This window comes from Oryzias latipes, chromosome 14 (assembly GCF_002234675.1).
Source record: "Oryzias latipes chromosome 14, ASM223467v1".
In the NCBI taxonomy this organism is placed as follows: Eukaryota; Metazoa; Chordata; class Actinopteri; order Beloniformes; family Adrianichthyidae; genus Oryzias; species Oryzias latipes.
In genome coordinates, this window is record NC_019872.2 from 13,280,048 (window position 1) to 13,307,773 (window position 27,726).

General features: G+C 44.5%; 1 protein-coding gene across 2 annotated transcripts; it reads right to left on the bottom strand.

Annotated features, from left to right (window-relative positions):
- Positions 1–3,148: 3,148 nt before the first annotated feature.
- pcnx3 (pecanex homolog 3) lies at positions 3,149–26,855 on the bottom strand. Of its 2 annotated transcripts, none has more exons than XM_020708857.2 (36): positions 26,231–26,855; positions 25,259–25,746; positions 23,214–23,422; positions 23,003–23,108; positions 22,785–22,824; positions 22,561–22,656; positions 19,472–21,154; positions 18,533–18,662; positions 17,728–17,897; positions 16,424–16,481; positions 16,198–16,339; positions 15,963–16,120; positions 13,467–13,620; positions 13,275–13,307; positions 13,001–13,172; positions 12,794–12,904; positions 12,571–12,662; positions 12,389–12,498; positions 10,912–11,017; positions 10,747–10,839; positions 10,506–10,656; positions 10,178–10,322; positions 9,792–9,966; positions 9,586–9,694; positions 9,304–9,433; positions 9,174–9,232; positions 8,865–9,080; positions 8,528–8,781; positions 7,946–8,176; positions 7,654–7,757; positions 7,425–7,572; positions 7,121–7,351; positions 6,771–7,045; positions 6,525–6,694; positions 6,048–6,448; positions 3,149–5,250 (listed from the first exon to the last, which is right to left on the bottom strand). In XM_020708857.2, the coding sequence occupies exons 2-36, from the start codon at positions 25,409–25,411 to the stop codon at positions 5,098–5,100; spliced, it is 6,768 nt and encodes a 2,255-aa protein (XP_020564516.1). In that variant the 5' UTR covers positions 25,412–25,746; positions 26,231–26,855; the 3' UTR covers positions 3,149–5,097. The 2 variants fall into 2 exon arrangements, with proteins under 2 accessions (XP_020564516.1, XP_011481814.1); XM_011483512.3 differs by having other exon boundaries at positions 9,792–9,969.
- Positions 26,856–27,726: the final 871 nt, after the last annotated feature.

Genomic DNA, 27,726 nt, shown 5'->3' on the forward strand with positions numbered 1-27,726 from the left:
CTGTTGAGCTTTATTGCTGTAAAGATCTCAGATGTTTCAACACTTTTTTAGAATTAGCACAAAAAAAACAAAACAATATCATATCTCGCGTCGGTTGGGATCGTTTCACTTAAAAAATACGTGCAAAGTCGGCAGGAAGCAAAGATGTACTGTGATCCTAGTTGTAGGTGTGAATAGAGCGGAGGTTAACCCTTGTGCTATCTTAGATGACCCCACCCTTGCATTGACGTGTTCTTCCTACCATGACAAAGGTGGATAAAGGTGGAAAGATTTCATGTAATCCATGGACACCATTGAAGATCACAAATCATTGTAGAAAAAAGGTTCAGAGCACTGTCTAGTGCAGGGGTCGGGAACCTATGGCTCGCGAGCCATATATGGCTCTTTTGATGGTCACATGTGGCTCGCAGACAAATGTTTAATTATCCTTTTTTTTTTCATTAGACCAGTCCTTCTCGGGCGCGATGCGATGCCAGAGGCGTGCAGTAGTGGTGGTGCTTGGAGAGAAAAATCTGCGCCAGCACTCTCAGTTTACTATTATTTATTATTTCACAGAGTTTGTACCATCTGGAAACCTGTGAACTGCCGTGCCTAAAACTGCGCGCTCCCGTCTCTGAGAAAGAGCGCGCAGTTGCGGAGACGGGATGTGTGAGGAAGAAGGCAGAGGGTGGGGGGGTGGGGGGGGGGACCGGCAGCAGGTGAATCGCGCAGGGATTGTAAAAACGTAAAACCTGGTGCCCGTCACTCACTGCAGCGTGTGAGTGTGTGTTTGCTTCCATGTCTTTCTCACATCTAAAGAACATTCAGACCTAAGATCCCGTTTAAAGTCTCAACACCTGCATGAAGCAGAAACTCACCACGTATCAACCAGACTAGACTATCAGCAAAACTACTACGAGAAATACTCATCATTTATTAGCAACAGCATAACAATGTCATTAAAAAGAATCCACAGACTTATTGTACTTTAAAAGTGTTGAATTACATCAAATGCACACATTCACTTGTATATTTAGTTTTAAACATATTGTCGCGGACTGAGTTTAACTTGGCTGTTGGGCCGCGTAAAAAGTTCTGGAGTTCATGGAACGCATCGATCAAGCAGAGATCTGATTGGCCCTCAGATCTGTCGCTCAGCCTGTTGTTAGGGAGTTTGGACCAATGGGGTTCAGCTATGGGCCGAATAAGGGAAATGGGAGGGCTGGAGCGGGAGCAGGTGAACATAAAGTTGGGAGAAGCGCTCTCGTCTCGGCGGGAGAGACTTAGGAGTTGCTGAGTTAATTGTATGGCGTTTGTTAGGGGTCTGCAGTAACCAGAATAAAGAACCTTAAAAGAGGTTAAGTCTCAGTGTGGTAAAGGGACACTACATTAATGTATGGCTCTTTCGAAATTACATTTAAAAATATGTGGCGTTTATGGCTCTCTTGGCCAAAAAGGTTCCCGACCCCTGAGCTAGTGGGTCTAGATGACCCAACTCCCAATGTTGAAGTGCCTAGGATAGCACAAGGGTTAAGGTTACTGTAGGTTTAGGCACCAAGTAGGTCAGGTGGAGGTCGGGGCAGGGCTGAAAGGAAATGCTTTTGAGTAAGGAAAGATCTCAGGAACTGGATATTGATGAGATTTATTTGTGCTACAGAAAAATGTGCTTGCGATTATCGGCTCTGGACCAATGATGCGTTTGAGGGATAAACAGATGAATAAACCCTATAGCCTGGACGCTGATGGCTAAGAACTGGACCAAAGCTTTGTTCCTGGTGGAGACCAGGGGGGAGAAGGGCGGGCGAACCGTCCATAACAGAGTGGTCTGCAACCTCAGGTTCCAGGGCTGCATGATGCCCTTCCATGTTGAAGAAAATAGCTACGGACGGACGGACGGACAGATAGGTAGATAGATAAACAATTGGGCTCTTTTAGCATTACAGGGCTGCAGAGTGACGTAACAACCCCCTATACCTGGAAGTGAGGAGAATTTTCTCTTATAAAAACTCCACACAGCTGTGGACACATGAGAAAAGATATCCACAATAGTACCAGACCATAGTAACCCTTGTGCTATCCTAGGCACTTTACCATTGGGAGTTGGGTCATCTAGACCCACTAGACAGTGCGCTAAACATTTTTCTTCAATGATTTGTGATCCTCACTGGTGTCCATGGATTACATGAAATCTTTCCACCTTTATCCACCTTTGTCATGGTAGGGAGAACACGTCAATGTAAGGGTGGGGTCATCTAAGATAGCACAAGGGTTAAAGCTAAATACTAAGGGAAATGTCACTGCAGTAACCGCTATTAGTAACAATTCTTTTGTTTCTCTATAAAGATATTTAAGCATCGATCTAAACTGTTACGTTCCTTGTGATTTTTTTTGTCCCAACAGTTTTATATCCACATCTCAGTACCGTATTTTCCGGACTATAAGTCGCACCGGAGTATAAGTCGCACCAACCCAAAAATGCATTATAAAGTAGAAAAAAACACATAAGTCGCACTGGACTATAAATCGCATTTTGACGGGAAATTTATTTGACAAAATCTGAGACCAAGAACTAATGACTTGCACAACCTCATATGACACAATCATAGCAGACTGTTTATCTAATAATTTCACAGTAATTCTTTCTCTTACTTAATTATTTATTCCTTTCATGAAGCATCATTGGCCAACTAATACTCTGTTTTCATCCTGTATTTGTAGAAACAGTTTTCACTTTTATTGCATTTCTGAATCTATGAAATCATTGGAAAATAGAATATTATGTTGTTAGCCTTCAAGATCTTATTGTAAAAAAAGGTTTGCTGATTCTCTGAGTCACTTAACATACTCTAAACACTTAACATACCTCATACATCAAATTGACCCAGGAACATCATCTCTGTTCCTCACAAATGAACATAACAGGAGGGTTAACAATGTATTTATTTCAATTTATTTCTAATATAAGTCGCTGCGGAGTATAAGTCGCACCCCTTGCCAAACTATGAAAAAAAGGGCGACTTATAGTCCGGAAAATACGGTATTTATGGTTAAAATCTGGACTCTGGAGAGACGTTTGTTTAAATTCGTGTGGCAGAATAATATTTTTCAATGCTGTATTTATAGGTAAAACAAAATAAACCTCAAGGGAAAGAATCCACTTACAATAAAATGCAAAGACAAAAAACTTTTAATTTAAATAGAAGGGAAAAAAATGAACCACATAAAAAAACTTTACAGAACATTGAGATAAACTTCTTAAATAAAAGACAACCCCCATCCAAAAAAAGGTGTATGATACAGAATGTGCAAAAAAAAAAAAGGTATTCATTCCACTTAACTGCAGGTTTCAGTGTGAAGAACGTTTCTCCTTTCTGATGGGTAAACTCAAAAATCCCTCCCCAAACTGCAGCATCGGATGGGAGGAAAAATCCCCCAAAGCCCAATAATAAAATAGATTTATATTTTAAATATATATTCATATAGCAAACATGCTGTACATCAGTTCAAAGATTAGAAGTCCCTTTTTTTCACACCAGCGTCTATCAGCTTGTGCTTCCCTGACTTCCAGCAAAGACGGGGGAAAAAACCAAGATCGCCACTCTGCTGCTAAATGGAGTGAAAACCGCTGATCAACAAGTTTGCTTTTCCTGAGTTGTGGGGTTATAAAAATGTTCAGCGAGGGATGTAAATGTTGAGGAAAATCTATTTTTTTGTGCACTTTTTTGTTTTTAAGCAGGGAGAAGAAAAAAAGCCAAAACTTTGCAATTGTATAACCCGAACAGCTCAAGGAACAATTTTGTTTCAACCTGGAGGAAATGGCATCTATCATGTGACCTCAAAAAGGAAATTCATTTCAAAACAAAAGACTGTGTCAAAATAAAAGTCCAGCTATTTTTTTAAGGTCCCTAGAAAACTATCTGGCGATTAGGATTATGGCACAATGTTGCTCTCCAGACAACAGAGGGACGAAACCTCAACAGCCAGGAGAACAGGAGGCAAACATCTGTTGGGATTGACCGCTTCTCCTTCTTTTTTTGTTTTTGTTTAAGCTTCACACACACAAAAAAAAAACACTGAAAGTGCTTGCTTTTCACAGTGGTCAGAGTGCAAAAACAAGACGCTTCAAGTGACGCTTCCAGTTGTACGAGGAGCTTGGGAACAGACAACCGCCATACAAAAGGAGGAAGGAGACTGGTGAAAAGTGGACAGAAAAGGCAGATACTCTATTCAAAACACAACAGCACACCCCCATATGGACAAACCCTGACACCTGAAAGACAAAACAAATCCAATAAATATTCCACCTTTTGCTCATTTCCAACTAAAACGCTGGATGTGGGCGTAGACAGCAGTTGTAGTGGGTGTAGTAGTATTGTAGCAGGAGATGCAGAGGCAGTAGTGCGGGAATGGGAATTGGGGGGAGGGGGGGGGGGCTGAACAGAGAAACGTAACTGCACATCTTCATCTTAGAAGGACTCCAGAGTTTTCAAGTAAACTGAAACAAAAAAAAAGGACATTCTGATGACTGGATAAGGCTTCTTTCAAAACACTCCCACTTTAAGAAGTTTGTGATCAACACAACGTTCATTTCGCCGGCCAGAGTTCCCTGTAAACCAGCGGGTCAAACTCCACCCGCGGGCCTGAATCAGGAGTTTTCCAGCTGGAGGAAAAGGCTGTTCGGAGGAGGAAAAGACAAAAACAGGAAGTAAGGACAAGCCTGGACTGCTCTTTAACTTCTTGATGTGCTGGACTTAGATTAGAAGGTTCTAAATGTTCCGCAGAGGCAGAGTGGATCCTCTCTGAATGGGGGGGGGCGGGGGTGCTGTAGACATCCGCTGCAGAACGGCGTTCTCCGAAAAAAGAAACCGTCCTGATGCTGAAGCTCACTGATGCGTGGACCGCTCATCCTGGTCACCGTCCTACAACCGTCCAGCTGTCTGTAGAGAAGAGGAGTGTCTTTGAAGAGGAGCGTTCATGCCGTCAACTTTGCCTGTCAAAGGAAGGACTTTGGGATAATCAGGTTGGCGAAAAGCGTTGGCGTTCTGTCAGACACTCGTTTTGGGATCAAAGCAGAGAGTTTGATTCCAGTTCCGCGGCGACTCTGGGGGACTCGCAGACTCAGTGCAGGTGATCGAGTAAAGGCAGCTCCGTGGATCCGTCTCTGGTGGCGAGGGGGTCCCGCGCAGGCGTCAAAACCAAGTCAGCGGTCTGAGTGGCTCCTAGAGGATCCTGTGCTGCACTGGCCTCTAGGGGGGGCACAGAGGTGGTGGGCTGGAACAGAAACAAGAATGTAGTTTAGGAAAAGTCTAAAACAGAATCCCTAAATATACAGTAGAATTAGACCTTATTTCCTACCAAAACACATCTGTTACATGAGTGGTGGTTTTATTGTTATTTCCACTAAAGTTGGAAAAAAATGTCTACTGCAAAATCTGTTGTCAGTTTAAAGGATTGTGTGTTTTCTAGTCGTTACAGTCTTTTTTATTTAGATGTTGCCGTGTCTTTGATCCTCTCGTCGTCTATCTACCGTAACTGTAGTCAGTAAAACTTTCAGGATGGTATAACTGGGGAAAATGGTTTCAGGATATGTTGTGTGTGAGATTGTTTAAAGTCATAAATATAATTTCTATCTTTCAAAATCTTTGTGCTTCCATCTGCTGTGTTTTGATTGCTTTTTCTAAATGAAGGTATAAAGATATTATTGTAATTTTCATTCATCCAGTAAAAAGAGCAACCATTCAGAGATCATAAAACAGTAAGAACTGTGGTCCCATCTGTGAATGGAGTCGGATTGGATCGCCACCCAAGTACCAATTTCCATCCCCAACTCTAAAAGTTCAGGCTTGGTTATTCTGAACACGCAGGCTGATGTTTGTCTGCCCGTTCCTGTCGAGTGCTGCAAATCAAAACAGCCAAAACGGGACAAACAGAAAGGAAACAGTCCAGCCGCCTGAGGAGGAAATGGCTGAATTGCTGCTGCTGCAGATTGTCTTTTTCAGATCACCTCTGCCTTTATACCTTTGATAACAGACTACAGTTGGAAGCAGGTTCCAGGCTAGCGCCTTTACCTGTGTGCGAACGGTCAGCACAGGCCCCGCCTCCACCTCCGCTGGTCCGTTAAAGCCCTTCCTGCTGGAGAAACTCCACTTGCTGAAGTGACCCTCGTAATGCAGTCCGCCGCAGTGTGCTAGGCCAGCCCGCTGGCCCGCCCTGTGCCCTGAGTTGTCCAGGAGAGCCGCCGGACAGAAGCGCTCGGGGCCCGGAAGAGGGGGAGGAGCCACAGAGGTGCTGAAGGACAGCTGTGAGGAGGAGAGCTGCTGGCCCAGCAGCCCCTGGATGGAGGACGTCCGCTGTAGAGAGGAGAGCAGGCTGGCCTCCATCCGGCCCTCCGACTGACTGAGCAGAGCTAAGGGGAGGTGCTGCGGGTGGTGCGGCCAGCTTTGGGTGAGGCCTGCAGGGTGATCTGAACCTAGAATGACAGAAATAGATTTTTAAGGTCTTTAGTCAAAAGAAATATGTCTCCTAGCATTTAAATGTTCACTCACTCATGGAGGGCTGCACACTCGTGATGTGAGGCTGGGGAATGCTGGAGGCCGGAGTCATCTGTGAGACGTGGGCTGCTGGGTTGGCGGGGACGGAGGCGGAGCCTCCGCCACAGTCGGAGTCCTCGATGTTTCCTCCGCTGTTGCAGCCGGCGCCGCAGCCTTTCTGCAACCTGCACACAAATGTATGTGAGCTCCGTATCTGGAGGGAACGCGGGCAGACGCCTGCTCGATGTTCGGTGGGCATACCTGTCCCAGCTGCTGATGAACCAGGTGTAAATGTTGTGTGGACTGACCGGCCCTCCCCACACTGACCGCAGCTGGCCGTGCCCCCCAGCATAGGAGGTGGTGAGGGGGGACACGTAGATGGGGTAGCCGATGGGCTGGTCGCACGAGGAGTTGATCATGTTCCTCAGGGCCTGTTTGGCATTCTGGATGCTCCCGCGCTCTGGGTTGCGGTTCCGCAGAAAAACCAGCTCCTGCTGCTGCCCCGCCCACAATCCACGCACGCATTCTCTGTTCACCTGTAAGGGGCATGACAGCGAACAGTCAGGGATGATCAGAATGTGATCAGTAAGCAGCTTCAACCAAGGACCGACCTTGATGACCCTGAAGCTGAGGAACCTCTTGTTGAGCATGATGATCTTGTACTCGTCGCTGCCGTCATCCATGATGTGGCGCAGAGCTAGCAGCGAGGGCATGTTAGCCAGAATAGCACTGCGCCACACGGGGTCGCCCTCGTGAGAGATCAGCATCTTCTCCTCGTTGGCAGTGATGGCGTCATACAGGACCATGGGGTCTTCGTATTCATCCGGAGACGTGAAGTGGTCCTAGAAAGAACAAGATCAGTCAGCAAGTTTCTCAATCGTCAGCATTTCAACTTTTCTGCTTGTAAAGCTCCACCTGATGAAGTTTCAGGGACATTCTCACTCCTGGAGCCACCACCCGGTTTAACAGGTCCATGTCCGCAAAAACCCACTCATCACGGGGAGACGTGATCCGGAAGTCCCCTTTGAAGAGAGCGTGCAGACCGTAGAGAAACGGCTCCAGACTGCCAAAGGAGAAACAAGAAGTGGTAAAAACGCTGACAGGCATAGAGTGGACTGCAGAGACAGAGCGGTGTGGTGGAAACCTCGCAGACATGCTGTGGGAGGCTGTGCCCAGAGCTCTCCTTCCCAGGATGCAAAGCCCAAAGCAGAGGTTGACGAGGGGGGAATCTCTCTCATAAGGCACCGGCTGCAACAAAACAACAGAAAATGCTTTTTATTTTGGGGTTTATAGACTTATAATAGAATAAAAGTAACATTGTCGGGTAAAATTTTGTGTTTTGTTTTAAAACAGAAAAAAAAAAATTTAGTTCTGAGATCAAAAGATAATCCACTAGATTGCTTTTATTCTGAAACCTGAGTGTGAGCTGCTCTAACCGTCTGACGCCTGCTGTTACAGTACTGAATCCAGTCCAGGTAAACCATGCAGAAGGAGGACAGGGTGATGCCAGAGGCTCTGTGGTCGTAGTCCTCATCGATGTTCAAGTTAAAGGTGGGGTCACTGTCCACATAATTAGGACCCAGACAAGGCCGCAGCGCCTCCTGAACCGTCTCGTTTTCCAGCCACTCCTCCAGCTTTGAGGAGCGGCTCACGTAGTAGATGATGCTCTGTTAGAAGAAAAGAAAAAAAAAGGACATTAAAGGCCCACTCCGATGTTTTTCTGATGATGGAGGACATACAGTTATGACAGAAATTTGAGCCTGAAATTGTATTTCTGAATATTTTTGTGTTCAAGTTGAGATACGAATACGAGATACGAATTTCTAATGAACTCCTGCCGCTCTGCAGAAACTATGTCCTAGAAAACAACACAGGTTTTGGGATTTTGTCTAAGAAACAACACAATCATAATAAAAATCGCACTGGGAACACTTTGAAAATTGGTCAACCGATGACCCAAGTGGGTCTTCAAACCGTTTGCCTTCCCCGTGGTGGGATTTCTCTTTGCAGCTACGCACCTTGACGTAATAGGTGATGAGGATTTTCCTAAGGTCAAAGACCTGCAGCATGGAGGCGGCGTTGTTGTCGCTGATGCTGTATCCCTCCAGCACATACTTGGTGGCGGCGACCTCCCAGGCCAGCCAGCGCTGCCCAAAGGCGGCGTTGAAAGACAGCATATGGGGAAGATGACCCGGTTCACAGCAGCAGCAGCCCTCATCCTCCTCCACCCCTTCTGTGATGGCCTCCACCTCCCTCTGCTGACAGTAGGTACCTAATAAAAAACACAAAAATGGATGAAATCTGTCCATTTTACGATTGCTTTGAATGCTCTGGTCATTTTAAGCTCACGCCGACCTCTGAACTCCAGGCCCCTCAGCTGAAAGGTGACCAGGCCGTTTCCGATTTCAATGATGTGCACCAGAGCGTTGAGGTAGTCGGAGGCCAGGATGAAGCAGTCGCCCGTGCTGTAGTTCCCCCAGCGTCCCAGCAGCAGGTCTCCACACAGACTGTGCTGCAGGGAGCGCGTCAGGTGCTCATAGAAAATAGAGTTTAAGTTGTTGTCGTCAGCACCTTTACGGGGGGAAAAAAAGGAAGAATCATCTATGAAACTTAAAACCTCCACAAAATAAAAAAAATCAGACGTAAAAGAAAAGCAGGACAAACCTGGGTTTCTGTCCAACTGAGTGGCCAGTCTGGTGTTCGAGTGATCAACCCTCTTAGTGCTGCAAACACAAACAAAAGTTAGCGTTTAAGGAACCACATTTGAGATTGAATGAGCGCTGCCTTCACACACTTGTAATCCCGCTCCCAGAATTTGACGGGTCTGGTGTAGGACGTGACGAACACGGCGCTGCCTAACACGGGGTTGAGAGGGGTGGAGATGACAGCGGAGAAGATGGCCTGGACGAAAAGTACGGCAGAGTCTGGAACAGGAGCAGGTCAAGGAAACTCCAGAAACAAAGATTCACAACAAAGGAGACCCTCTAGGCCAGTTCCTTGTCTTAAATCTTACAGCTACAGTTTCAGAAATCTGTTTATGTGTTTTCAGTAAACAGATGGAGTAATGGAAGGATACGGGGCACGGCAAAGGGTTGAGCGAAAGCATGAAAGGCCGAACCCCAGGTGATCTGCCAAGGAGCGATGTACGTCAGCACGAAACGCAGCTTGTACAGCAAGTCCCACATCTGAAAAGCACAAGATACGAGGAAGAAATGACAACCTAATGCTACTCTGACAGTACATCCCTTAAAATGAAGCTAAATATCTTTGCGGGGCTCCAACCTTGCTGAAGAGAATGGACATGAAGTAGTAGTCGATCAGGAAGGTCTCCGAGAATTGTGGGTAGTCAAAGTGAAAGAAGAGCGCGGTGAAGCACAGCGTGACGTACTGCTGCGACGGAGTACAGAAGGACGAACGCAGCAACTTCATGCCCGCCACTGAGATGAAGAACGCTCGGCTGCTGTGGGACAGAAAAAAAAAAACACAGAGACTCTAGAAACGGCCGGTTTGTCATTCCTCTAAATTGTTTTGCATAACAAATAGCTAACAATGCTGTTAATGAAGTCTTTTTGAATTCAAGTGCAAAAAAACATCCTTATTTACAGAAAATGTGATTTGTCTGAAATGTTTGAATCACCTAAAAGAAAAGCAAACAAACAGGAACTCACTAGATGTCGAGCTCTTTGTGGCTCTGTCCGACTGTCCGGGCTTCCGTTGTTAGGGAGTTCAGAACCACAGCGGGGTAGATCAGGTATTTCTCCACACACTGGAGCCACGCGTACAGCTTTTCAAACCACATCAGCTGAGCGGCATCTAAGGAAAGTGACCTCACACGAGTCAGTTTTCAAATGAAAAGCTTTTGGTACTTTGAAAATAAACTCAAAATGTTCTTGAGATATCCATTAGAGGTGTGTCCTTAGTGAAGTTAACATGCTGCAGAGCTACGAACCAGCTCTTTGCTGGATTCTGAGGGAAGATAATCACTGCAACGCTTACCTCGGACCTCGAACTGGCTGTACTCTTTAGCTCGGAGCACAGGGTGAGCTAGGCAAAACCACGGCAGCTGTTTGCGGAGCTGAGGCAGCAGATAGTGGGTGATGAAGCCCACCACTCCAGCCAGGGTGTACAGGACAAAGCTGAGAGCGGGCTGCAGGTCAACGAGAGAAACATCTGTGTTGAAAATTCATGCGCAGAGTGAAGATCAGGAGAGGAAAGTCCGGATCACACGCCCACTGACCTGGAGAGCGATGAAAACTGTGCTGGCACTGATGGCAAACGTGATCACAGCCATGAGGGGACACATGACCAGGTCTGAGTGAAGAATCTCACTCTGCACAGAGAAGTTCCACTTAAAAACTGCTGGGGAATAGAATCCCAGTCAACGTAGGCATGAAATCTTTACCACTGAGTTACGCAGCTTCTCGGGGAGGGGGTCCTTGATCTCAACGGGAGGTTCTTCTGGTGTTCTGTTCTCCAGTTCTGGGAATAATTTAGACCGGACAAGTGACCTAGTTTAAAGGAAAGAAGAAAAAAAAGGGTGAAAACGATGAAACTCTGGATGGAAGACTTGATTTCCAGGTTGAGACTTGAAAGAATCAGCAGGATGTGACTTCTGATGTGTGAAGGTCATTCTCAAACCCTCAAGAGTTTCTAAGAGAAATAGTCCAAATACTAGTAAACTGCTGCCACGGCTACCAGATCTGCTCTAATAAATGTGATCTAGAAGCAGTCATTAAAGACCTAATCCGGTGAAAATCGTTTTGACAGTGTTTTCCACATACTTTTGTAGCATTTTTCTCATGATGGAGGACACATATACAGAAAATTAAGATTAAAACTGTTTTTTTACTATTTCTTTATTCAAATCGTTTTAAATCAGAAGAATAAAACCATCGGTTTAAAAATCCTCGGTTTTGTGATGCATATGAGGACTAAAGTCTCCTTTCTCTGCCCAAATTCGGATGCCTCCACTTGCAGACAACTAGATCCATGTACCTCTTCATTTTCCTCGTCTGAGCTGCCATCTGGCTCAAAACTGTACGCCTGGATATCTCCAGTATTGCTCGTTGTTTTTTATTACACTAATGTTAGTTTGGGCTTGTGAGGTGCTGTAAGCTAGCCGGAGGGCGTAAACCTAAGGGTTGATGGGAAATGAGTCAAGGCCAACTCTATGGCTAACTTCTGCGCCAAATGCCCCGCCCACAAGTCATGGGTGAATTTCTAATGAACCACTGCCGTGCTGCAGAAAAAATGTCTTAAAATATGACACAAGCTATTTAATTTTGGCTAAAAACTGCATAGTCCTAATTAATCCACCACTGAGAACACTTTTACAATACAACAAAATATAGTTGGAGTGGGATTTTAAAGACCCACTCCAATGAAAACTGTTTTTTTAAAATGTCCTTGTACTATTTTTGTGATAATGGAGGACATGTATAAAGAAAATTACGCCTACAATTGCATTTCTGAGTATTTCTTCATTCATCTTGTTGTGAATCAGAAGCAAAGGAAAAAATGAAGCTTGAAAACGATTGTATTTGTCAAACACAAGCTCCCTGCTCCACTTCATTCCGATGCATCCACTTGTGAATCAGATGATTCTGTCACAGAGAAAAGATCAGCTTTGGCGCTTTTCTGAAGAATCAGCTGATTTATGTTGATTGCGTAAACACTTCACTACAATAAAGTGCTGCATATCAATGCAAGCCTGCTTTTCTCTGATCTAGAATAAGCTGGAATTACATTCATCGCGTAGTTATGGTACTCGAAAGGAAGTCAACACTGGAGCTAAAGCCTCGATGTTAAAAGGTTAAGGAGGTAGACTTGTTGCATCTATCCATTTCATAAAACAAAGAGAAGCAAAAAAAAACGCTGACCACAGGATGGTTGGATTGCTGCTTTGGCGGCTGAGGTGGTAGGACAAGGCCAAGAGGAGCCCACAGAACACGGAGAACAGAACCGGCACATGGGCGTCTCCCCAAGGGGCCTGAAAGAAAATATTAGTCATTTAAAATAAAAAGTGATCTTATTCTAAAAACTGCCATTCTGCTACACCTACATTGATGGCGCCGAGACAAAACCCATAGAGCAGTGCCGCCACAAGGAGGCTGCGTGCAAGGCTGTACAGAGCGGAGAGCGGGCTGGTTGTAGCTGAGGAGGAATCAGAAAGAATTTCAGGGAAAATAAAAGCGACACAGGCAGACTTTAAGAGATTTGGTGCAAAATAAATGTCCTCACAAACAATTTAAGAGTCGCATTGTCTTTTCGGGGGGAAATCTTACCAGTTCCACCAAAAACATGCATGTCGATCTGCTCAAGCAGACACATCATGAAAGTGTTGACCTGAGGTAGCAGCCCAAACAAGAAAATGACCGGGAAACACAAGGCGAAGACTGTGGAAGAGGAGCAGACAACACAGCTCAGTGATTCCTCTGAACACAGGTCTGGCTGCAAAATCCATACAAGCAGATCCATGAATTATAACTAACCAATGAGCATGTCTCTGACACAGAGCAGGAAGTGTGCAGACAACAAAGTGACACCATAGAGCGAGAAGGGCTGCAGGCTTCCAGAGTGTCCAGAGAAGTCCAAGATCCAGATCATCACGCAGCACAAGCAGAAGTAGACCGGCCGACTGTACACTATGATCCAGTTATGACCCTGCCAGGAAGAAAAACAGCCGTGAAAGATTCACTGGAGCTTCATCGCAACATTTAGTCGTCTCGATGTTAGCCTCCAGCGATCTGGAATGGGGAAACTCACGTGCATGGGAGAGGCAGCATCTGGTTGTACGCTCTAGAAGAAAACAGGAAGTTAAGTGTGAGGAAAACAAGAAAAAAAAAACACTTTTTCCTTTACTTTCAGGCTTTCAATCAGAATCCTGTTTGTTTTATGGTTTAATAACAGTAATAACCAGCACCTCTGAGTATAAAAAACAGGTTTTTTGTATGGTACCTTTAGTAAGGAGTACTGGCAGCTGGCAATGACCAGGCAAAACTGGAAAACCCAGATGTCCCTGAAGAAGCCCTGAAGCAGCAAAAGAAAGCCGAGGAAAGCCACCAAACTGGCCAGAACGACGGCAAACACGTTCTCTCCCACACGCCGGTTCCTGGCAGCCAAAAACAAAAGAATGGATCTTTTTAAAAGGAGAACTCCTGATTCCTTCTCTTTGCATGTGTGCTTCCCCCTAAAGATGAGGGGGAAGCACACATGTTTCGGGCATGTCCCACTGGGCAGAGGCCCCAGTTAAGACTCAGGACATGCTGGAGAGACTACATCTCTTGTCTGGCCTGGGAATGCCTTTGGGTCAGGGGTCGGGAACCTTTTTGGCCGAGAGAGCCATAAACGCCACATATTTTTAAATGTAATTTTGAAAGAGCCATACAATAATGTAGTGTCCCTTTCCCATACTGAAGCACTGAGTCTTAACCTCTTTTAAGGTTCTTTATTCTGGTTACTGCAGACCACAACAAACGCTGTACAATTAATTCAGCAACTCCTGAATCTCTCCAGCGAGATAAAAGCGCTTCTCCCAACTTTATATTCCCCTGCTCCCGCTCCAGCCCTCCCATTTCCCTTATTTGGCCCATAGCTGAACCCCATTGGTCCAAACTACCGAACAACAGGCTGAGTGACAGAACTGAGAGCCAATCAGATCTCTGCTTGATGCGTTTAGTGAACTCCAGAATTTATAACGCGGCCCAACAGCCACCCAGTTAAACTCTATCCGCGACAATATGTTTAAAACTAATTATACAATAAATGTGGGCATTTGATGAAATTTCAACATTTTTAAATGACAATAAACATGTGGATTCTATTTAATAACATTGTAATGCTGTTGCTGATAAATATTTCTCGTGGTGGTTTTGCTGATGGTGTAGTCTGGTTGGTTGATACGTGGTGAGTTTCTGCTTCATGCAGGCGTTGAGACTTTAAACGTGATCGTAGGTCTGAATGTTCTGTAGATGTGAGACAGACGTGGAGCCAAACACACACACCCACGCTGCAGTGAGTGACGGGCAGCGGGTTTTACGTTTTTACAATCCCTGCGCGATTCACCTGCTGGCCGAGCCCACAACCCCCCCACCCCACTCTCTGCTTTCTCCCTCACACATCCCGTCCCCGCATCTGCGCGCTCGTTCTCAGAGACGGGAACGCGCAGTTTTAGGCACGGCAATTCACAGGTTTCCAGTTGGTACAAACTCTGTGAAATAATAGATAATAGTAAACTGATAGTTTTCTCTCCAAGCACCGCTACTACTGCACGCCTCTGGCATCGCATCGCACCCGAGAAGGACTAATGAAAAAAGAAGTATAATTAAAGATTTGTCTGCGAGCCACATGTGACCATCAAAAGAGCCATATATGGCTCGCGAGCCATAGGTTCCCGACCCCTGCTTTGGGTCCACCCAGAGGAGCTGGAGGAAGTGAGTGGGGAGAGGGAAGTCTGGACATCTTTGCATACACTGCTGCCCCCAGACCCAGTCCTAAATGAGTGGAAGACGATGAATGGATGGACGGATGGACGGAGTGTGTGCTTCTTACTTTACAGTAATACATATTTACTAATGTTAACATGTAGGACAAAGATGATATAAAGAAACACAAAATTATATTTTAAGAAAATTAAAACCATAAATCCTTGCAGCTCTGTGTAAAAAACGAAGTCAGTCCTAAACATAGGAAGTGGTTGGGCTCTCTTTGCTGTAACAATTGAAATCAAACGGTTATCATAACCTGAAATTTGTTGATGAAATTCGGCAACATGAAAGGGTTTAGGATCCCTTCTTTTGTAGGGGGGGGGGGGGGGGGGGGTCGAGACCACTGACTGTTTTCGAGAACTGGACTGAGTGACCCTCCCATCCCGCATTCCAAATATGCTCCGATACCTCTTCTTTTTTTTTTTTTTTTTACAAATTCTTGCTAATCCATATTTTTTAATGATATTTTTTCTGCTGTGCAAGTTATTCAACTTATAAAACAACCAATCAGATGCCTGACTAAAAGTTTGGTGGCTGGTGGCCCCCATGTCGGGTGTTTAAAACCAATCACTGCTTACTGACGGTTTCTGGTTCCAACATGGCGGCGTGTATATCGCGGTAAAATGGCGACTAAATGGCCTTTTTTGTTGGAGCTGGATGTAATAAAGTATCTTTGGGTGACATCACACTCACTGGGTCCAGTTCTCATATACATAACTTCAGGTCACAAAGAGATGGAAAACTTTTCTTTTTTAGAATTATTAAGCATAATTCATGCAAGTCTATTTGGTCCTGAAGCTGCAAAACCATCACACTACCACCAACATATTTGACTATTAAATCTGAGACATTTAAATTGAACAATCATCCAAACAAAGTGATACGTAGATGCAGTTTTTTTTTTTAAATGATTGTACATGAACATATTCATCCGTATACAAAGTGTTTTGAACCTGAACTTTCTTACCTGTCCAGTAAAGCCAGAAGAGCCAACCGATCATATCGGACCCGCAGCCACTTTCCGGGTAGCACCCAGAAGCGGTAATACTGTTTGGGTTTGGCTTTCTCCTCAATCATCTGAGTGTTCTCCTGGGACTCTTGCAAAGATTCGTGATCCAGATCGAACTGCAGAAAAGTTTCGGACAGTTATTCCGATGCAGGAATCCTCCAACTTCTAACCACAGTTATAAAAGAATGCTAACCTCAGACATTTCCAGAGGTACCCGCCGCACCTGCATGCCCTGTAGAACCACAGGTCTGGGCTGAAGAACGGACAGAACCGGAGCCCCTTCAGGGACCTCAGTGGATGTGAAGCTAGATGACTGAGACTGCCTCTCTCTTTCCCTGGAAAGAAAGATTTTAGGGCCCATTTTGATCCCTCTCATTACAGGCAACTAAAGAAACTCAAAAGATTTCTTTTGAACTCACTGAACCGGGTCCTCATAGCCGCCTCCAGCTGGTCCGAATGTGTAAGACCTCTTCACTCCTTAACACAACAAAAAGAATACTTAAAACCAAAAAAAAAAGAAGCCTTTTGTTAAACATAAGAAGCACTGTTTAAACATTTAACAGTGTTTAAATATTAGGTGGTTTGTTTTATGAAATGATGAAACTTTCAACAATAAGCCTCTTTTGAGGACATCGACTGGATTTGAATAGATTTGAGCAAAAACTCATCAATGAAATTTAGAAACAAACGTTGAAGATCACATCCTCTTATTCATCTTATTCAGGATAATGTCCCATTCTGCGTTACCTAAAATATGCCAATTCAAAACAGAGCACAGTTTATGATCCAGTCGATCAGCTTTCGGTTGCCTAGCAACTGTACACTTTATAGGCTTAGAATATAATTCTTAAAAAGCAGAATTTTTACAGCTAAACATTTCAGAGTATTTATTAGGGGTGGGAATTTTGAGGCACCTCATGATTCGATTCAGGAGGAAAACGATTACATTATGAAAACATTTTAAATTAATCCTGAATCTGCTTTATTTTTTTTAAATGTTTTCTCTTTACCGCAAGACGCTAGATCAATATTCCTTACCTTCTCCACCAAAATTGCTTTTTTGAGTAAAGACAAGGTCAACATACTAGTTTAACTTGTATAGAGAACATTAAAATCCTGACATGAAAAATATTTCATTTGGTAATCTAAATTCTTTCACTGCATCAGAAAAGCAAAAAAATTCCCCCTGAACTCAAAAACCTTAAATAATATATCGTCCCTTTTCATCATTAGACTAGCTTTGATGGAACTCTACTTAACTCACATCAAGCTAAATGAAAGGTGTCTAGACCACAGTAAACAAACAAATAAAATGCATAACATCAAAAAACAAAAACCAATTTTAGTTGACCATTAACAGAAGTTATAGGAAAACAATAATCTATTGTAAAACATTCTGAGTCCAATGTTTATTTTGTATGGTGCAAATGTGTGTGTTCTTGTGTAGGAACAGGAGGTGATCAACATGCTCAGATACATGTTTGCTGTACTGAGCAGCAGAACAAAAGCTCACTCTGCAGAAACACTTCTATCCATAACCATCTCTTTGCCATTTGAGAAAGAACAGAAAACCCTGCTTATTTACTTTAAATCAGATTCATTTTTTGGTTATCCACTGTTTAAAATTCCTAAAACGATTCGTAATCATTAATGAATCTGAATGTCCATTCTCTTCAAATCAATAATGGATTTTCCCCCCACGCCCCAGTAGTTATCAACTTACCACTTTCATCAAAGAAGTAGTGCACGGCTCCCTCTGACGTGTCGTCAAAGGTGGAGGCCTCGTGGATGCCACTGCGGGGCAGCAGGAGGGAGGAGGCAAACTGCAGAGCGGAGGGCAGGGTGCGGGTGCGTGAATGGGAGGAGGTGCGGGTGCGCTGGAGGTCTTGAAGGCTGCAGGTGAGAGACAGAGAACAGTTCCCATCAGGGCCGACACCACCAGGACGTTGGATGTGTTCATCAAAGCTAAATCTGTTCAGGGTTCATTTAGTTTTGATACAAAGTACAGTTCACCTTTTCCGTTCTCGCCCATTTGGTTTTTAAGTGGAATTTGTGTAGTGAAGGCTTAACAGCCTTAAAACATCTATAATCAAAGTGGAATACTAGACATATAAATTATCCTGCTTCATGGATTTCACCCATCGTGGGTTCTTTTTAGAATGTGACCCTCGTGAAAGACGAGGAAACAATGTGCTACAAAACAAGACAAGTCTTAGTATATGGAATGAATGAGGAGTTCATACCTTGCCATACATGTCCACTATACATGTAAAATCAATTTAAGACAAGTACATTTGTTTATAAAGTAAATCAAAGTTAGATTCTAGTAAAAAGTCAACCATTTCTAGTTAGTTTTTTGTGTTTTTCAGCATTTTCTGCTGATGGAGGAAACATATAAAGAAAATTTAGCTAAAGATTGCATTTCTGAGCACTTTTTCATGTAGGCCTGACGACCCTCAACAATGAAACAACGCGTTTGCTTAATTTCGTCAACACAGGAGAGCGTTTGGTCTCGCTGCCGCACCAACCTGGGAGGGGACCCCATGGTGGATGGAGGCGGCGTAGGGTTGCTTCCGGCGTTGTGTCTTCTGCGGATGGCCTGGGTCCTCTTCACACTGCTGACTGCTTCATGTTTGTTGCCGTCCTCTGACGCCAAAGCTGAGGAGAGATGAGCAGCAGAAAATCAGAGCACATGAAAATACAGAATCAGGTGTGGAGTGCACTTGTTTTTTTGTTTTGTTTTAAACATGTCATGAAAGACAAACACCGACTTAAACTGTGGAACCAACTATTGTTTCTATCTGCAGTCTCTCATTTCTTTTATTGTTTAGATATGCCTACTGAGGCATTATGGATACCCAGGATATGATTTAATCTGACATCAAAGATGACAGAATCAATATACCAAAATCAATATTACTTTATGCACTTCAGAATACAACTTTATTAGCAGCAGAATGTTATGAAAAGATAACAAGAAGCTCTTGGTTCCACAGAGTAAACAAGAAAAAAAGTCACCAGAAAGAAATGAATTTTGTTTTTAACGCCTTATCTCGTTAATATGACTTCAATCGATCGCCACGTATTTTTGTATCAAGAAAATATTATTATGTGGACCTCTGAGCTTTCACAGTAATCAAACTCAAAGCTGAGGAGACCAGAACGATGGCGGCTGGGTGGAAGATGCTTTAGCTTCATAAAACCTACAGAGATTTGAAGTCTTCACATAGATTCACTAACAATGCCATACAGCATCTCTGTTAATGAAAGAACTATGATTACGGCAAAGATTCATTTCGAAAAGCTTTTTACTGAATTTTACTGAAAGCTTTTTACTGATTTATGATTATACTCAGAAAACTGGTAGTTTTCTGAGTATAATCATAAATGTAGAAAAATGTAGGTTGTGTTTTTTTTCTGATGCCAACTGTCCTAGGGGTTGGGGAGCACAGCGTTAAATCACTCACCTCCTCCCACCGCTCCTTCCTCGACCAGTTCTCCTCCCTTCCAGCCCATCTGGTTGCCGGTCCAAGATCCCCCAAGAGAATCCAGCCGATGATAAGTCCCAGAAAAGGCGTCGGTGTGAACGGGCCGGGCTTCCAGATCCGATTTAGACATGGTGAGGGTGCGGGGAGCAGGGGTGGAGGTGGAGGGCATAGTAATGAGAGTAGAGGGCACCGTTGCTGCAGTGCCCTGGCCTCCGCCTGGCCCGTCCATGCTGAGCACCCTGGCGTGAGTCTTAGCACTGGCCGTGCTGGAGGAGCGCTGGGCGGCGCGAGGGTGAGAGGCGCCCGCAGGTCCCAACACGTCCTCCTCTCTGGGGGAGGGCAGCTGAGCGGCGGTGTGGAGAGATGATTTCATTGCAGTGTTGGCAAGGTCTGGAGAGTAGCAGGAGGTAGAGGAGCTGGAGTCGTCGTCATCGTCTGAGCTGAAGCGGTTCTGAGAGCCCAGACTGGACCCAGCACTCACATCGCTGCCATCGTCATCGTCGCTGGAGTCCTCAAACAGACTTTCACTGTAGGCTTTAGCCCCCAGTCGGTTGCGCACTGGGATGTAATCTCTGTGTTGTCTGTGGTTGTGGTGCCGCCTGTAGGAACCACAGTCGAAGCTGCTGCTGCCCGCCCCCGCTCGCCTCCTCGCAGCTTTCCTCCGACCCGGCCTGTGGCCGGAGCTACCGCCGCTGGCCCGCAGCAGCTTCAAGTCTTTGGGGCGCACGACCTGCTGGGTTTGGAGAGTAGGCTGGTCGGAGAGCAGGAAGGGGGTGGAGGATATGGGCAGGGCCGGCTCAGAGCACACCAGGCCCAGGGCCAGCCCTGAAGGCACCGAGTTGGCCTGCCGAGGTGGAGGGAGGGGAGGAAGTGGAGCCCTTCTGTCCAAGTCACAGACTTCTGAACAGCCGCTACTGGAAGGAGAAGAGTTCTGCAGAGGAGGGGGTGGGGCGGTGTCAGAAGGGGCGGGGGGCAAGTCCTCCCCTTCAACAAGGGTCCGGTCTAGTCCCTGACTGATGGAGAAATCTTTGGAGGGGGAACGAAGGAGTACACTGTCCGACAGATTGTCGGTGTCGCTGCCCCCTTGTGCCGCCGTGTCCTCGGTGGTGTGGACTACAGCGGCTCCCGGAGCCGCCGCCTGCTCGTCAGCAGCCTGCGACTGGCTCGCAGAAGGACTTTCAAGCTGCGTGGAGTCCGTTTTCTCGCTGCGGTAGCTGCTGACGGTGCTTAGTGTCTCGCGGTCCGTAGTGGCTCCCCCCGCGCTGAAACAACTGTCTGTGGACCCAGCAGCCAGCGCCACCCTGCTGCGGCTGCCGGGCTGCCCAGAAACCGGCGCGAAAGCCCCCGGGTCAAGGCCCAAACCCAGCAGGTTTTCACTCAGCTCCTCGCTCAAACTGCTCTTTATGAGGGGGCTGAGGGGGGTGTCCCCGAGGCTCTCGGATTCAGCAGAGGGCCCGAATGGAGAATAAGCTCCCAAGCCCTTGCCCTTAGCGTTATGGTGAGAAAGTTGCTCTGGCTGCTCCTCCAACCCTTCCTTCTCACCACCATCTTCTTGACTCGACGGGGAGGGAGGGATCGACAAGCAATCCCCGCCTGACACTCTGACTGCTTCCATCAGACCATGGAGATCTTCTCTCAGTGCAGTGGACACACTGGGAGCCCCTAAGACAAAAACAATGACAACAAACACTGTAAAGTTGTCTTCTTAGGACAAGGAGCAGGAAAAAACAAACAAACGATAAGAAGGGTCTGTGATGTTCATTATAGATTCACTTCAACTGTGAGCGACAGAATGTAAAAATAAAATCCAGGAAATCACATTGAATAATTTTTAAATTATTCATTTGTCTAACGGTGCAGAAAATAAGAACTGAACTCTAACAAACAAGCAGGAATCGTGTTCCTCGCAGACCTTTTACTTCTTCTTTAAGGGATCTTCTATCCTTCACTCATTAACCTGTTTGAACTGGTTATCTGTATAAAAGACACATGTCCACACCCTTAAACAGTCAGACTGCTACCTGTCTACCAGGAACAAGACTGGAATGGACCAATCTCCTGTAAGCAAGCAGCTTAATGAGAAGAGATCAACTGTCAGAGCAATTATTAGAAAATGGAACAAATACAAGATCAAAACAATCTCCCTCCACCTAAAAGATCTCACCTGGTTGGTACTGATAAAAAATTTATGGAAGCTTCCCAGAACCACATGAGGGGACTGATCAATGACCTAATGAAAGCTGGAACCACAGATAGATCATATGGATGATCCAGAGGAGGATCAGGAGAATGTCATTAGAATGTCAGAAACTCTCTGATAAAAACGTCACTGGAGGAAAAAAAAAAAAGCAACAAAGAACAAAGTTACAAGGAGTGGAAACATAATGCTTTGGGGTCGATGTTTTGCAAAGGGGACAGGCTGACTGATCTGTACCAAGGAAAGGATGAATAAGGCCCTATATGGCTAGAGTTTGGGCAAAAAGCTTCCTTCCATCAGTGAGAGCATTGAAGATGAAGCATGGCTGGACCTTCCAGCATGACAATGATCCCAAACGTCACCCAGGCAACAAAGGAGTGGTTACGTAAAAGGAGGTCTAGCTAGTTTCTGGACAGCAATCCAATAGAGAATCTGTAGAGGGAGTTGGAAGTCTGTGTTGTCCAGCAACTACCCCCCCCCCCCCCCCCCAAATAAATTTTTTTTAAAGAACAACTACAGCTCTTGAGGAGAACTGTATGGAAGAATGGACCAAAAAAGCAGCCAAATTCCTGCAGGAAACAATTGGCCTCTATCGGTGACAACCAGCTTCACATTACAAAGTCAATACCTATTTCCTGCTCCATTATACACATACATTCTTTAAAGATCATAGAATTTTTAAAGAATTCCCTGGATTCTTTTATTTCACATCCATCTCTCACACTTTAAGTGTATCTATGATGAACACCGCTCATCCTTTTAGGTAGGACAGGTAGGACAACTTGCAGAATCAGTGACAGGTAAATATTGTTTGCCACGCAAAGTTGTTTTTTCAGATATGGATGCTGAAACAGCGTGGGAAGTAGCTTACTTATAGCATTCAGGGAACTCTGGCGCACAAGGTCTCGTTCGGCTGATGTCACAATCACATTATTGCATCCTTGTTCGCGCATTAAATCTTTGATATCTGCAATCAAAGGGAAGACTCGGTCAAACAAGAAGTTAGGAATTCAAATAAAGTTCGGTTCAATTTTTTTAAGAATCTAGAAATGAAATGATTCAACATAAATTGAACATCAAAAGGCAGACACTCACTCTTAGGAGCCCCTCCATCATCCACATGGGGCAAGAAATCCTGAAAAATAGATCAAAGCTGTCGTGTAAATCATGTTATATGGTTATGGAAAAAAGAAAGCACTGAGCAACACTTCCCAAATTATTGTATTGAAATCTCTAATTGGTATTCGTTAAGCCCAAAATCCACCGCTCCCCCCCAACATTTTTGCCTGCAGAAACAATGTGATGATCCTCACCGAGACTTGGTTTAGTCCAAACAAGGAATGCTGGGAGCTACATCGCACTGGTGGCGTCGAGTTGACCTTCCGGAAAACAGTCATCTCAACTCCAACGTGACTGTCCCTGAATGAAATAGGGGACAATAATCTCAAAAATTAGTAGTGGCCTAGGACCATGAATACCTTTGTTTTTCCTGTTCGTGTAAGCAGCCAAAGAAAATCCTCCAACCTGTGTTGATTCCCGTCATGAGCTCCTGAACTTTCACCTCCTTCCTCCATCCTCGGGGCATCGGCTGTCAGAGAGGCCTGCTTCTTTTCCACAATCTCTCCAAGGTCAAACATGGCGTGAAGACGGTAGTTCACCACCTTGATGGTGGTGAAAAAAACCGCCACCACAGCCGAGTACACACCAGCCACCACCAGGGTAGGAGGAAGGGCCTAAAAAACATTATAAAAAAAGGATCCTAAGCAGGCTAGATTTAGAAGACAAAAAATCACAAGTGGTTTGATCAAGGGTGGAAAATTTCTGTAGCACTTTTTAAAGGAGTTTAAATTTAGTCCACATCAATAATCATTACAGACCCACTCCAATAACTTGAGTTATATTTAAATGGTGTCAATGGCGTATACTTATATAGCGCTTTTCTACCTACAAGGCCCAAAGTGCTTTACAGTCACATTCACCCAGTCACACACACATTCACACACTGATCGCGGCTCCGCTGCCGAACACAGCCACCCGCCTACCACCAGAGGCAAGGAGGGGTTCAGCGTCTTGCCCAAGGACGCATCGACTCATGGGCGTGCAAGGCGGGAATCAAACCTGCAACCTTACGATCATGGGTCGACCGCCCTACCGCTGCACCACGGTGTTCCCACACATATTTTGATTATGCTTTTTAGACTAAATTTGAACCTAGCATTAGTGGTGCCACAAAAATGACGAACAATATTGGAGCCATCCAGCCGTACAGTTTTGAGCCAGATGCCAGTTAGGATGAGAACTGGACCAGCGGTGTGTGTGAACGAGAGATGGTGCAACCCGGCGTGCGTCTCTCTCTCTCTCCGGCCATATCATCTCCTGAGGGAATTTTCACGTTATGGTGTTTAACGTGTACATCCTTCCCTCGGCCGATGCAGCAGCTGCACGTGAGGCGCTGCACAGCGCAGTGACCAGGGTACAGACACGCCACCCGCAGTCCTTACTGATGATCAGTGAGGGGCTTCAATCACGCCCCCTCTCTGCCACCCTCCCTACATTAAACCAGTATGTGAAGTGCCACACCAGAGAAAATAAGACGATTTCTTTGTTGTTTTAATCTGACGAGCTGTAATTGTACCATCACTTGTGTTTTTTTCTTCTTCTTTGGGCTGCCATGACAAGCGAATTTCTCCCTGTGAGCTAAAAATAAAGTTAGATTCAACTCAGAATGGAAAAGACCAGGGAACTGTGATCCACCCACTGTTTTTTCTACATCACAAATGATAATAATAATAATAATAATAATAATAATAATAATAATAATAATAATAATAATAATAATAATAATAATAATAATAATGGATTGGATATATCTTTGCTTTTTCAGATGCTAAAACGCTTACAATGTAAATTCATTATTGATTCACTCCTCATTCATACTTGGTGATGGTAAGGTAGCCAGAGGCGTGGCTGGCAGTGCTCGCCTACGGACCCTCTGACCGTCACCGGGACATACACATCCACCCCCCGGTGGAGCCACACTTGAGGCAAGGAGGGTGAAGTGTTTGGCCAAGGACACAACGACAATTGCCTGGGGGGAACGGGGATCGAACCACCGATCCTTCAACCATTGGCCGAACTGCTCAACCACATAGGTCACTGGAAATGGGGGAAATAGGCTTTTTCTCAAACAGCATTTTTTTTAATCTGCTGCTCATGCACAACAATTTAAATTAAGAGATACCCAGAAATGCAATTTTAAGCTGAATTTTCTTTATACATGCCCTCCATCATGAAAAAAATGGCACAAGAACATATTCAAAACACCAAAAACACATTTTTCTTTGACATGGGTCTTTAAACAGTAATCTATTAACACAAGATGCATCAGGATGTTAAATTCTAAATAATCTGTTTTAGATTTGACATTTTGAGCTCCTTGAGGAACATCTAATGACTAGAACTACCATGGAAAACCATTAAAATCTGTATTGATGGCTAACAAAGATTTTTTGTTGTTGCACAATTTCATTTAAAAAAAAAAGGTTTGAAATTAGCTTCTGCTCTCTTACCATGTACAGCAGAAAGGGGAACGCCAGTAGAAATATCCATAGATACAAGTGGAAGCAGTTGGAGAACGTGCTCTGATGGGGGTCCACATACCATCCTCCCGTGAGTGAAGCCCACACACCCTGCCTCAGGATCTGGAGAGCTTGGTAGCCCATCTCTGCTCACTGCTTCAACCCAAAGCTGTGATGCTTCCTCCAAGGCTGTGGCCCAAGACACTGCAACGACTGGAGCAACGCCACCATGTGTCTACAGCAGCACCTCCGACAGCATAACGATCCAGACGGTTTCATCAAGCAGGGACAACAGTTGCGAGGCTAAGGAGAATCTTCAGATTTCAGTAGCAGCCGAAAGTTCTTGCGTATCTGCGTGCTGCTGAAGGCACCATTTCTGAACCGACGTGGCTACGCTCTTGCCAGATCCTTGTTGGGGAGCCAGGGTTGAGATTTTTTGGCACATGGGCATCCCATTGTTATTTTGGAAAAACGTTCATCTGAAGAAAACAAAACAAGAGATCATTTTGAAACCAAAAACTGTTAGAAATGCATTTGGAAAGTTGAGACAATGGCAGCTGAGATTACCATAGAAACCAGATCAATGCAATAAAAGCATGAGTGCCCCTAAACTGACAGCTATTAAATGAGCAGGTTACATAAACTCCTTCAAATATGAATGAATACGTGTTTTGGGTGTCAAATCTAGGACTGCATGACACAAAAACTCCCATCTTTTCACGTCCAGGCCATTGCTGTACGAGCAGGATTGCATTTTCATAGCACTAACAACATTCAGCCAAGCCCAAGGAAATCCCAGAATTCCTGGGGAGTGCAGCTTAGCCACAGTCTCTTTCAGTTATCTAGATAAATTCGGGGGGAAAGGGTGAGGGATTAGCATTCTGCTTGGAACTGAGTGTCAATCGGTGCACATCATCATCTGGAAGCTAGTTTCCAGCGGCCAGGCCCCATATCTATTCTCACCGGTAAAACGTCCACACAGATGGCCGTTTGACGTCCTCATAAACCGCGGTGATCTCCTGGTTGTCCGCCAGTTGCCTGGTCTGTGATGTCAGCTGATGGGAGCCTGGTTCCACCGACATTCGCAGTGATTCGCCCCCCCCCCCTCCTCCCAATACTGTATCCCAGTAGAGCTCACGATTAGCAAGCGCTATCCTGTTTGTTCCATGACCCCTTTCCGCTTCTAGCTTCTCGAAATCTCTAAAAACAGGAACTTTCCGACATAGAGCCTTTACGCTTTCCTCACCAGAACCCCCGACTTCTCCTACCAAGAACATCCGAACTTCCTTTCTTTGATATGAGGAAGGCAGTGTCTGTGTCCTAGAACTGCACAGCTTAGCTTCCCTGTTTATTTGTGCTAGCTAATTCGTCACAACTGCTCTCTGCTTTCTTCAGGTCTTCCATTCTCCTCAGCCCTAAATATGGCAGACACTTATCGGGAGCGTGAGTCCCGAGTCACGGTGTTCAACACCTCATGGTGTCGTTGGTCCAACCAACAAGAATCCGTTTAGAAATCTTACTAACAGCTAGCTCACCAAGTTGCTAGCTGTAGCTAGCTACTACTTGGTTGACACAATCACTTACGTCAGCACGCACGTGATCACGCAGGAAAGAGAGAAAGTTAACAAGTCGATGGCACAGATTTTAATTTAAAAAAGTTTATTTACTATCTATTTACTCAACAAGTAACTATAACTATAATTATAACTATATATATATTCTTTAATTATTCTTATTTTTTTAAAGAAAAGGTTTCGTTATTTTGAGTATTTTAAATGAAAGTTTATCTATGCCTTTTAAAAATAGGAAGCTTTAAGGTCTATTCTCACATTAAAAGAGAATTGAATTAAATAATAAAATCACATTAACGGTCACTAGGTAAAATTTAATTTCATTGTATCACAATATTTTTTTAATGTGAAATTTTAAAGACCCCCTCCAACAAAAAAACTTTTTTTCTGTGTTTTTGACACATATTGCTCGCTGTTTTTGTTGCACTGGTAATGTTAGGTTGGGGTTGTGAGAGGCTGAAAGTATGAAAACAAAGAGATGATGGGAAATGAGGACAGACTTTCTTCGTACCAATGTCAAAACGACAAAAGTTCTTAGATTTTGGCTAAAAACTGCATAAATTTACTTAAAATATCACTGGAAATGCTTTTAAGTCAAATCAAAATAAAATTGGAGTGGAACTTCCACATTCAACACAAAGAGTAACTGCAAATAGTTACTAATTTGACATATAATATGGAAACTTAATAGTAACGCGCTTCGAATTATAAATATAGTTTGATTGATCGACTGATTGAAGCTGTTTTAGAATTAACACTAGCAAACAAAATATATTCAGTTTTATTAAGGAACTACTTGGAAAAGGTAATTACATTTTATTCCTTTATGACAAAACGGGCACAAAAAGAGGACCTTGAACTTTAGCAAAAAGGAAAAAATGTAGTTTT

Coding starts and splice junctions, on each gene's coding strand:
- pcnx3 (XM_011483512.3), bottom strand. CDS start 25,411: ATGGGCTACCAAGCTCTCCAGATCCTGAGGCAGGGTGTGTGGGCTTCA. Junction 22,657..22,784: donor TGATGGAGGGGCTCCTAAGA/GTGAGTGTCTGC, acceptor CTTTGATTGCAG/ATATCAAAGATTTAATGCGC. Junction 21,155..22,560: donor GAGTTCCCTGAATGCTATAA/GTAAGCTACTTC, acceptor TTTTTGTCTTAG/GGGCTCCCAGTGTGTCCACT.